A 12733-nucleotide genomic window follows, 5' to 3' on the forward strand; every position below is an offset into this window, starting at 1 on the left:
TAAAAAACTATAAAAAAAAATCAAAAAAACAAAAAAAAAATCAAAAAAAAAAAAATGGAAAAAAGGTAACTCTGAGTGAAGAAATCAATGTGGAATTTGCAACAAAAAAAAAATGTATTTTCTCACTCCCCGGTGCGAGGTGTATGTTCATCGCTACATCTTATTTGGAACGAAAAACTAAATATTATATTATTATATAAAATTACTGTATAATTGTAACGAAAATTGTTTTTCAAACGATGTGGTATTTTTATTGTAGATATTATTATATAACAAATAAAATCATGATTCATTGTAACCCTTGTGCGTTCAATCGATTGCACGAGTACCGATCTTGAGAATATTATTTTCGTACATACTTTGATCATTTATCAATTTGTACGCGAAAGAAATGATTTTTTGTCCCCCGTACAATTTTGAATTTTATTTGTAATTCTCACTTCGAATATATTCTGTTTCTTGTATATAATAGAAAGAAACATATACTTACCGACTGATGACGTATTTCTTAAATAAGTTACTGAATCAATGAAAATATTTTACTTGAAAATTTTGCACAGCGCCCAAAGTATTCATCTTAAACGTTTGACAGGTATTTGGTCGGCATTGCACGTATTCAGGATTGTCGCAGATATTGATAATTGTGTTACACATTAGACCAGATAAACAATAGAATGCTGATGGTATAGTATAAGCGTACTTAGAGTAATAAAATTTTCTGCAATTGAATGAATTCGAACTCGACCAAGGCAAACTGACACATGTCCTCTTTTTCTCGTGGAAGGCTCACATTTGCCTTCTCGCCCTTGAACAACTGATTTGGAATCTCGACTGCCCAGGCATTATTACTTTCCGACCTATGTAGGCCCACATAAGCAAAGTACCATAATGAAAATAAAAGTTTGTGAAATTTATCTTACGGGAATACACGTTTTAAGACCCCCTCATCATATTTTAATTCATGAAATAAAAGAAATTTTTTTTTTATTATTCTTATCTATTAACGTACATACGTATATTATTTCAGATATCACTTCTGATATATCCAGCAATGTATAACCATTACTACTGGCTACTGCCAGCCTCTCCCAGCCCCTGCTGACCTCTGCCACCAAGTACGTGTCTCTGCCTGCCTTTCCTGGCCCCTGCTGACCACAGCTGACAACCGCTTATGTTTCTGACAACGCATAACGACTACGACCAGCTACTGCCAGCCTCTCGAAGTCTCTGATGGCCTCTGCTGACCACCGATTATATTTCTGACAACGCATAACGACTACGACCAGCTACTACCAGCCTCTCCAAACCTCCGATGGCCTCTGCTGACCGCTGCTGACCACTCCTGATACCTCAGACAACGTATAACGATTACTACTGACTTCTGCCTGACTACCGCTGACCACCCCTGATGCTTCTGACAGCGTATAACGATTACTACTTGTTACTGCTTGTCCCTGCTGGTCTCTACATGACTCTGCAGGCCTCTACTGGCCTCCGTTGGCCTTTGCTGACCGCTGCTGACCACCGCTTATATTTCTGGCAACGTACAACGATTACTACCGGCTACTGCCAGTCTCTGCTGACCTCTGCCAGCATCTCCCGACCTAAGCTGGCCTCTGCCAACATCTCCCGACGTCAGCTAACCATCGCTGACCACTGCTGACCGTTGCTGACAACTTGTGACATGATGTAATATAATATAATATGTTTATATGTATTAAAGTTCTGTATAATGTAAATCTATGACAATAAATGATATAATTTCAAAGTATTCAATGTGTTCTCATCATTTTTTACCGTCCTTTTCCTCTCCAAATCATTCTCTTACCTATAAGATGCGTACCACCTTCTTCGCAAGTTCTCCAGCATTTTAGAAATGTTCCGGAAACTTTGGAAATCCGAATTTGACCTTGACCTTGACCCAGTTTCGAAAGTGGGTCAAGGCCATTCGAATCTTAGAAAAATTCCGGGCGCTTCGAAAATCCGGATGGCCTTGACCCAATTTCGAAAGTGGGTCAAGGCCATTCGAATCTTAGAAAAATTCTGGGCGGTTTGGAAATCCGGATGGCCTTGACCCAATTTCGAAAGTGGGTCAAGGCCATTCGAAATTTCAGAAATCTTCCGGCCGACTTGGAAATCCGGATGGCCTTGACCCAATTTCGAAAGTAGGTCAAGGCCATTCGAATCTCAGAAAAATTCCGGCCGCTTCGAAAATCCGGATGGCCTTGACCCAATTTCGAAAGTGGGTCAAGGCCATTCGAAATTTCAGAAATCTTCCGGCCGACTTGAAAATCCGGATGGCCTTGACCCAATTTCGAAAGTAGGTCAAGGCCATCGAATCTTAGAAAAATTCCGGGCGCTTTGGGAATCAGGATTTGGCCTTGACCCAGTTTCGAAAGTGGGTCAAGGTCACCGGCATTTCAGAAAACGCTCCGGGCACTTTGGAATTCCAGTTTTAAGTAGAGAAACGGTTTCTTATAACTAAGGGAACAATGGGGAGAGGAAAAGAAAGGTAGAAGTGATGAGAACACATAGAATTCTTTGAAATTATATCATTTATTGTCATAGATTTACATTATACAAAGTTTTAATACATGTACATCATGTTAGAAGTTGTTAACAAAGGTCAGCGTGGTCAGCAGGGGCCAGTAGAGGTCAGCAGAGGGATGCAGGAGCATGCAGAGACCAGCAGGGGCAAGCAGTAGCAAGTTGTAATCGTTATACGTTGCCAGAAGCATCAGGGGTGGTCAGCAGAGGTCAGCAGAGGTTGGGAGAGGCTGACAGTAGCAAGTTGTAATCGTTATACGTTGTCAGAAGTAACAGGAGTGGTCAGCAGCGGTCAGCAGAGTCCAGCGGATGCAGACAGAAGTCAGTAGTAGTCGTTGTAGGTTAGCAGAAATATAAGCGATGGTCAGCAGAGGCCAGCAGAAACCAGCACAGGCTGGGAGAGGCTGGCAGTTGCTCGTAGTAATCATTATACGTTGTCAGAAGTATCAGAAGTGGTCAGCAGCGGTCAGCAGAGCCCAGCGGAGGCAGGCAGAAATCAGTAGTAATCGTTATACATTGTCAGAAGTAACAGGAGTGGTCAGTAGCGGTCAGCAGAGGCCAGCAGAAGCTAGGATAGGGTGGCCGTAGCTAGTCGTAATCGTTACACGTTGTCAGAAGTATCAAGTGTCGCCAGCAGCGGTCAGTGGAGGCCAGCAGAGGCTGCCCGAAGTCAGTAGTAATCGTTACACTTTGGCAGAAATATAAGCGATGGTCAGCAGAGGCCAGCAGAAGCCAGCACAGGCTGGGAGTGGCTGGCAGTTGCTCGTAGTAATCATTATACGTTGTCAGAAGTATCAGGAGTGGTCAGCAGCGGTCAGCAAAGGCCAGCGAAGCGAGTGAATGAAACCTGTAGGAAAATTTAAATGTACCTTGGCTTGGTGGGCGGCCGCTACAACTTACAATGAATTATTTTTTGTAAGGAATTCTCGTGTTCTGTCTCGCAGATGTGAGTTTGCTTCGATGGGGTTTTTTCCTATCGTAAATTTGAGCGCTACTTTGGAAACGGTGTGTCCGATTCCGCGCTCAACAATTTCCGATTCGGGTTCCCGCGTATTCATAGTAAGAACTAATCACGACGAGTTGGGAAATATGTTCTCTTATTAATATTAATCATTTTTATGTACTGTATTAATGTATTTATTTAAATATTCTTAAAATAATGGTAGTATGAATTTCTTTTATACAATTTATTACTTATTTCTAGACAGTATGTAAATGCGATATATCGGAAAATTGTGCAGCTTAAAAATATTCTCCTGCCGGTTTTATTTTATCTATACCTAACGAGGCTTAATGATCATTATACTTGTGGTTAATTCTACAGGCCTCAACGACCCAAAGAAATCTGTGACTGGTACTTTATCAGGATCCCTTCTGAATAAATCCTTTCTTACTCCGACTGTCGATAAGCAATAATGCTTTGGACATACTTTGAGCTGGAATACAGAACACTTATTAGTATAATAAATTTCATTTAAACCAAGAATTTTTATTCAAAGAACTTACAAATTCTCCTAAAGTTTTGGTACTAGAAGGTTCTACGTTCTCTAGAAAATTCAATACATGATATGTGTACCGATCTATAATATAAACGCCGATAGAAGGATCCAAGTGATGCTGTAAGAAGTAATTAATATTTATATTGTATAACTAAAAGCTATGAATGGCAAAACATAAAACTAGTATTGTTACGTACAGAAAGTGAATCTTCTCCCACCAGACTAGATGCAACTGCCAAGATATTCGGAGAATAAAACTTCTGATACATTGAACTTGCTTGGCAAGTGTCGACTATGAATAAAATTTCATGGTATCTTCGTTTCTGCCACATTTGTTCCAGTGCATCTCCAAGTTCTTGACTAGTGATTTCCTCTGAGTCTTGGAACTTCAAGAATCCATTCCCACCATGACCGGTAAGGTAAATCAGAATGTTAGACCCTTCGTCTGTCAGTAGTTTCTTAGATCTTGGTGTTTCCGGCATTAACCTTCCAGTTAACAATCTCACAAAATTTTCTACCGTAACTTCGTAGCCTCTATAATCTACTTCTACGTCATCTCCATAAACGTTAATATGTTGCTTGACATTATTGAACACAGTGGCTGGCCTAGGGTTTCTCGGATTGCATGCCATGTCGTCTGCTATCATCAGAATAATTTGCGAATCTGGTATTCCCAAGCGTTTAACGCTGCGATATATCGATAATACATTCGCAACGTGTCGATAGTTGAACCAAAACCGCGAGGTATCAACTAACACTGCCCAGTTGTTTGAATGACCAGTCTTTCCAAATTTTTCCGGCATCTGCAAAGGTTAGGTTCTTATCAGTACATGATTAAACATTTGATCAATCTTACGGACTCGATTATACAAACCTCCAAAGCGTAATTTATCTGGCAGACGCACAAAGTAATAAAAAGTATTAAATACATTACGATATATTTACGTATTGCATGAATTAGTATAAAGTGTATTACTGCTCGCTACATTCGACAATAAACTACAGAAATGAAATTTTTTAATTTAAAATACTATTTTCATCATTTTATCTAAAAACGTTCCCTTCATTATTCATTATAAAATTATTTATTGTCACGACTTTCTTATATATTGTTTACAAACTGTATCGACGAACATATCACGTATGATGCAACCGTAGAAGGTGCAGCAACGTATGTTAGATGTCTATGCAATCGAATCGATAGGTGCTGCCACCATTTTTTGATAAATTTAAGTTCAAATTTAAGTATAGAATACATTCATAATGTAAGTATAAAACGCATGCGATAAAATAATACTATTGCATAAAACGTTAATGAGTTGTTTTTATGACGATCTCTGTTTGAATTTCTATTTTTAAATCAGTATTTGTGCTTGGAATTCGCATCGATGTCAGTGATAGTTTTGATAGCAATAAAGAATATTACGTTGCATAATAATACAATTAGTAATGCTACATTAATCTGTACGGAAAAGAATTTACATTTATAATTCGTAACTCGTAATATTTTCAATTCTTAGATGTAATCAGTTACTAATTAAATCAGGTGCTATTTTTAAAATCTCGTTTCAAAATGATGTACCTCCGCTTGTATGCAAGCTTGATATCGATAAGAAATAGAATTTATTACTCTACTTTCGATCATTTTATTTAGGTCGAATGTTATTAAATTTTGTTACTTTGCTATAAAATCTTGTACTATTATCTTCAGATCGCTGTGCATAATATTTTCCATAGATTGAGGGAGAGGTGTGGGAATAATCACGTCGACGATTGATTGCCACGTTATAATAATTTATTTAAACATTTATACACCTATGATGTTCCACAGTCTTGAAAGTAGGTTGCTACTGATATATATGTATATGTATGTATATACATCCACATACACACATACAGACACATATGTATATATACATACAACAAGACACGCGTCTTGCAAATACATATAATATGTATACATATAAATTTATTCATTTATTTATAAGTTAATCCATCTCGTTACCGCCTAGATAAAGCATTCTTGAAACTTAGAAATTAATTAAAGATTATAGGCTATCCTGTTTTGCGATCAATTAATTTAATGTCTCTCGCAGAAACGGCGTCCCGACTGTATTACCCTTTACAATGATTCGTGTGTCAATTATTTTAATGTAGGTACTTCGACGTGCACGGATTCTATCTCTTAAACGTCCTGCTCGATCTATTCTACGTTTCTCGATCCTCTTTACTCCAGTCGATCGATAACTTAACGTTACAGTTCCTTGGAAGCTAACGAGACACTTAATTTACACGGATTTTCCTTCTCTTGCGTTTACATCGCTCTGTCGCTGTGTAAATGTACGAACGTTTACACGAGTCGTGCAGTATGTCGGATACGTATCGTGGAAAATGGCGTAAATCCTTGAACTTAAGCTACAATCGCAGAGACGAAAGGATATCAGTGCATACATCCAGTGGCGGATCTAGAACAACTTAAACAAAGGGAAGAAAAATTCGAGAGTCCCACGCTTAAAAATTGTATATCATAATATATAATTATAAATAGAAATGTTACAGTTTCCATGATTGTTCAACATTTGTCGTTTAATGGGATTAAAATTCTGAGATTGAAATACAATCTTCAATCCGCCACTGCATACATCAGGGTGTTCGCGTTTCAAAGAATTCCCATTTCTTAGTTTTCACATTTTCTAATACTCATACGTGTTTCCAAGAATCAATTTTCACGAAGAAAAATAGTAAAGAGTGGCAAGAAAAGCAATAGGAATATTTTGATGTTTTATTTCTGTGTTTCGTTTTTCTTTTTTGGAACCACCCAGAAGTTTACATTTAGCTTACATCATCTTGCGATGTTTTGAACGTCGTGATCAGCTTTAATGGTATTAGAAATTTAATTTAATAAAAATACGTACGAGCAAGGGAAATTGAGAGTAATTTCCGTTATTTAGAATATTATTTAACTACTTACAATTAGAGGGAATTCTTTTTCTCATTGTGAAGTTGTCTGTTCAGTGAGTTTTCACAATTTTCATAAATTTATTTCTGCTTGGTTGTTAAAATGCTTAGATTGTATTTTCTGTAAATTACATTTAGTATATAGATTTTTAATGGATGCAAGAGTTTATTATTGTTATAATTGTTAGTATTTTCGGACGTATCTAAGACCACAATTAATTACAAGCGTGTACTGCAAATTAACGTGCACATTAGAAGAATTTTTGTATCGTAGTAACTCGCCATTATTGTATTTCTACTTTGTTTCTACATTATATCACAAGTTCAACGCATCGCGCTACATTTATTGTATTATCGTGAACATATTTTATATCATGCCATCTGTGACGTAATATCCAACATATTACGATCAAAGTTTTTTCGAACTTCGCATACGTAAACACAAATTTGCGATAACACTATACTATAAATTTACAAATTTAAATTATCCTGTAGCCATTGTGTTAACCACAAAAATGAAGTCCCATTTATGTTTCTTTTTTTTTTAAATTCTCAAACAAAAGACATTGTCTTCGTTTACATTCGTTTAATTGGTGCATTTTTCTCCAATTAAGGTTTGCATTCATTGCACACGTGCACGTACTCTTTAGATATTTGAAAAGCATACTTTTTTTTTATCTTGTTCGACACGCAGTTTATGGAAATAGTACAAATGTCGAAATGAGTATTAAAATAAATTAACTGAGAATACAGTCTTGATAAATACTAACGTCATAATTTAATCGCGTACACTTACTTAAATAAGTTAAGCGAGAGTAAAGAATCAAATATAAAATTTCGTTCAATTGTTATCTAACTTAAAATGATATTAAAAGAAAATAAATAATGTTTACATTATGATGAATACAAGACAACGATAAAGATACAAAATTACAATATTCGAAAATCGTGCACGCAATATGAAAATATAACGATTTAAGAATACGCGAATTGTTTATAAAATAATTATTATAATCGTTCTGAGACACTCCACGTATATTTTCTTCAGTAGTATCAATTAATATGTTTATATAATAGGCGGCGTAATTATTCCGATTTTTAGTTAATATTTATATAAATAATTTAATCCAACGTTTCAGTTCAAAGTACGCTCCTTTAGAAGAGAAAAGATCTCAACATTCAAATTAAATATTTATTGCTGTTGGTTTCTTTTCAAAATTATGTACAATGTCTACGATAACTTAGAATTAAATTGAATATTTGAAGACAGAAATTGTAGAAAACTAGCGTGGGAACAAATTCTACAGGGTGAATGAGAAATAATTGGACACTTTCAGAAATGTATTACATACTACGTTTCCTTTGGAATGAATTAGATTACAACAAAGTTGCGCGAGAGTTCTTTTAGAAATTTACTTGAATTCTCGTGCGAAACTTTATGTTACGATTTAATTTAGAAAAGATACTTTTTATTTGCAACGTAACGAGAAAGCCCGAGTCTTTGTGTGCGAAGACCCAAAATAAATTGCGGTTTTTATTTACAAAGTTCCCATTGTTCCGTATCAGGCGACCGAAACATTGGAATAAATTATTGAATTTATCGGTGAACTTGGGAATCAATACAAAATTGTTGCACGTTTGAATTTTATTTCCTGTTATACCACGAATTCTACCACATCCTGCAGTTTTATTTAGAACCATTGATAGACGTTTTATCGTTCGACACATTTCTCTTAATGTCTGTCGAGTTAAATATATAATAATAACCCCATATCATTACTGTTATTACGAATAAAATGGTATTCATATTGTGCACAGTACACAACAACGTACGTTTACGCGTAGAAATATATTTAAAAAATGAGCACGACGTTTTTAGCGAAGGATTCGAGTGTTTAATTTACACCAATAATTGAAATTACTGGACCTACATATTATATACGTGACTACAATTGGCACTAATGTCGTTAAATCACCGATCAGTCCTTTCGTCTTCACTTATCGCAAATCGTCAACAAACTTTACGCTCTTCGCTAAAAAAAATTTGACGTTTTATTAAACGTTCGAAATCGTGAAAGATCCGCTGTCCTTCCTCCGGTCGTCGATGCACGGAGGTGATCAGGAATTTAAATAAAATCAACTATCCTTCTCTCGATCGCCAATAGACGAGATAAAGCTCGAGTACGTATCAGATAAAATAAACGATGAGGTTTATAAATTAATTAATATCCATTCCAAAGGTATAAAATTCGAAGTACCCAGAACGTGGGAGCGAAGAAATCGCTCGTGCGAATGGAATTTTCGCTCAATTCCCATCGATTTTCTTCGTCTCCGTTTCTCTTTCGCCATTATTCCCGTTTAGCTCCGATAAAAGAGAAAAAAAACAAGGAGCGCGTACATAATTATCTTCTAGGTTTTCTTTATTGTCCCTTATCGACACTATCTGACGTTTTTCATTTTCTTTTCTCCCCCCTCGTTCAGTCGTCCTCGACGTTCAATTAAATATCCTCGAGTGAACCTCCAAAACGCTCGGATTATACACCTTGAATCGACATCAATTACGATAGATATCAATGCGTGACACGTGTAATTTTTGGTTCGCAATAACGTACTACTATTAGTAATATAAAGCTACTATATAATAATTTATATTAAATTTATATATGTTATGTATAATACAGGAACTATATTATCGCATACAATTGCATTTCCATCTAAATGAATTTGACCGTTTATAGCTGTACGCTTTTTTCTTTTCCTTTTGCTCCTAAGCGAATTCCTGTTCTCTATTTCGTTTATTTTTCTTTTATTTTTTTTTTTTTTTCGGCACCGTCGCGTTTTCCCGATCGCGAACGCGCCCCGTCCCCGAACGATGACAGTCAGATTTCCTCGAGATACGACCGACTAAAGCGTCTAGTTCGGATTATAGTCACGGAATAGATGAAAAGAATGCACGAGACAATGTTGTATAGGTAGAAATATCGAATACTGGACCGTACGAGTGCATAAATGTCGAAATGAGCATGAATTTATCGCGGCTGATCGTTGTGTATCGCTCTGCACGTCGCCGCGCGAAAATGAAAAATAAATATCTATAATATATGGATTGGATTCGAGTTGGGTTTCGTTCCTATAAACTGTAACAATTCAAGTAACTTTCGTATCGTTCCTTGAACGTACCGCGCGTCGTTTTGCAAGCTGCCGCGGGATTCGTGGCGAAATCGTGGAAGCTGCGAATTCTTCGTGCGTGGCTCCGTTTTCGAGAAAATCGAATTTTAGATTTCGCGAAGACTGGACCGTGTCTTGATACGACTCGTTATTTTCGTTTCTGCTTCTGTAACTTCTATTATCTTGTTCGATGGTAGAACACTGTTTCATGGTACGTGGGATTAGTTTTTTTACCATAATTATTCGTATAGACGAGTGGCATAGAGGACAAAACGGCCATCGTTTGGTCAAAAGTGTATGCAGACGATAAAAACGATTTTCGATCGAAAATAAATAACGTAAAATTCCGAGAATTAAAGTTTGAAAGAATATTGAAATTAGTTCTCGTTTCTGGAATTCCAAAAATCCGCTGATATTTTTAGCAATTCGTGCAACAATAAAGTCTCGAATGGACTTAGCTGAATGAATGGAGAGTGGTTCTGCGCGAGGAGATTGCAAAAGAATTTATGTATAAGGAATTTATATACAGAAAACCGGAAAATAGAATAGAAAGGACGTACGAGAATAGAACAAGCACAAAATTAACAAGTAAAGGAAAAAGTGATAAAATAAACACTTTATTTTTATGAACACAAGCAGAATTAATACGTCATATAGTTCCCGTCAAGACACGATCAAGCCCATTTCTCGAAAAGTTCTCGATCAATTTGTTCCACGAATCACGGCCCCATCCTACGCGTTTATAATCGAAACAACTTATAAGCTACACGACTACCGTACATATAATTTGAAAATTACATACATTTTAACATAATTCGCGTATATATTTAATTTTCAATATTTTTTTTACTTTTCTTCTTGTAAATAACAAACGTCTACTTTTCGACTCGCTAGAATACATTTAAAATAAAATCTAACTTCACTTAAAACAACGAAACAGATAAAAAGTAACGAATAAATAATTGATTTGATTGCGTCTCTCGAGAAGATAATATTCAAGCGTAAATAAAAAAAAAAAAAAGAAAAAAAAAATAGAAAATAAAAAGAATTAACGGGCTACCCGCGAGAATAAAAATTCACCCAACTCAATTGTAAATCTTACGTGTTACGATTGTTCCTTCGCGATTCGTTATTGTCGACGGAAGAGATCGCTTGCGGTTCGTTCGAGACGCGTTATAAATCTTCCCGATTCTAGAAAATAAAAATGTCACGTCGTGTAATTTGGTCGTCGCGAACGAACGGATCGTGGCGAATTAAAAAGCGACTTTTTGCCTTTTCGCAGTTACGGTTTTACGCCGCTGCGAAGTAATTCCAATCTTGTATTTTTGCAATGCTGGGTGTCGCGACGTCTGCCCGTTTTCTTGGAACACTTTTGTGCCTGTCAGGAACGTTAATTGTTTCGCGAGGATGGCAGCCATGAGAAGTTTGCATTCCGCAAAATCGTAGTCTCATGGTCCCCCGAGGAAAGAAACGGATAAAAATTGTGGACGGCGAACAGAAAAAACGAGAGTTTAGAATTCCTCTGGCATCTCGTCGAAAGATGGGTCATTTTACGAGAAAGATATATATACGTATAGAATTCCAGATCGAGCCTCGATAAATTTTCGAATCTGCATCGAACGTCGCCTGACACTCCTGTCACCATCGTTTCAATTTAAAAAATGATGGAATTTTTAAAATTCAATAATCAAAATAATTATAGAGAAGAATTCGTCGAACAAAGTATTTTCCCAGTGCACGAGGCAATTGAATTGCAAGCAAAATTTTAATTTTAATTAATAATGATATTACTCTTCGCGGATTTTAATAGAATCTGGCATCTCGTCGAAAGATGGATCATTTTACGAGAAAGATATACAAGGTGTTCGGCCAACCCTGGGAAAAATTTTAATGGGGGAATCTGGAGGCCAAAATAAGACGAAAATCAAGAATACCAATTTGTCGATGGAGGCTTCGTTAAAAAGTTATTAACAATTAAATTCAAAAATTTCAAATCGTTCTGGAAAAATTATTTTCGGTTGCGGGGGTCAAGTAGAATCATTTTTGGTCATTAGACATGCCATCGAAATTCTACCCACTTTCGAGAAAAAAATTCGAGAAGGTGTGAAATTTTTCGACAAAATTAAAAAATTTCAAATCATACTAAAAAAATTATATTTAGTTACAGGGGTCAATTACAAGCATTTTTGGTCATTATACATACCCCCGAAATCCTACTCAGTTTCGAGAAAAAAATTCCTTACCGAAAATATCATTTCTGGCCAGAAATGTCTGCCCGAATTTTCCTAAGAATCTTTAAAACGTCATAACTTCTGAACGGATTGGACGATTTTAATGTTTAAAAAAGCAAACTACGCGTATTTTGATGGAGAATATATACAAATCGCAAAAATATTCGAAAAGTTGGTCCTTGACCCCGCAAAATGAGAAAAACCCCATAAAAATGGTCCAATTTTCAAACAGCTATAACTCCTACAATTGTGAATATATTTCAATGAAACTTTTTTCTGAAGTAGAGCTCGTGGGTACCTACAAAAAAGTGTTAGACAACTTTTCTGTAG

General features: G+C 36.2%; 1 protein-coding gene across 1 annotated transcript; it reads right to left on the reverse strand.

Moving 5' to 3' along the window:
* Nucleotides 1-3639: 3639 nt before the first annotated feature.
* LOC143349825 (putative GPI-anchor transamidase) lies at nt 3640-5183 on the reverse strand. The gene is made up of 4 exons (XM_076781391.1): nt 4921-5183; nt 4244-4849; nt 4054-4164; nt 3640-3983 (listed from the first exon to the last, which is right to left on the reverse strand). Exons 1-4 carry the CDS (start codon nt 4975-4977, stop codon nt 3828-3830), a joined length of 930 nt encoding a protein of 309 aa, XP_076637506.1. The 5' UTR covers nt 4978-5183; the 3' UTR covers nt 3640-3827.
* Between the last annotated feature and the right edge of the window lie 7550 nt (nt 5184-12733).

Source organism: Colletes latitarsis, chromosome 14 (assembly GCF_051014445.1).
Source record: "Colletes latitarsis isolate SP2378_abdomen chromosome 14, iyColLati1, whole genome shotgun sequence".
NCBI lineage: Eukaryota > Metazoa > Arthropoda > Insecta > Hymenoptera > Colletidae > Colletes > Colletes latitarsis.

Excerpts from the sequence above, each read along its gene's own strand:
- LOC143349825 (XM_076781391.1), bottom strand. The coding sequence starts at position 4,977 with ATGTATTTAATACTTTTTATTACTTTGTGCGTCTGCCAGATAAATTAC. Across the intron at positions 4,165-4,243 it reads TGGGAGAAGATTCACTTTCT|CATCACTTGGATCCTTCTAT; the intron begins GTACGTAACAAT and ends TACTTCTTACAG. Across the intron at positions 3,984-4,053 it reads CCAAAACTTTAGGAGAATTT|CTCAAAGTATGTCCAAAGCA; the intron begins GTAAGTTCTTTG and ends TCTGTATTCCAG.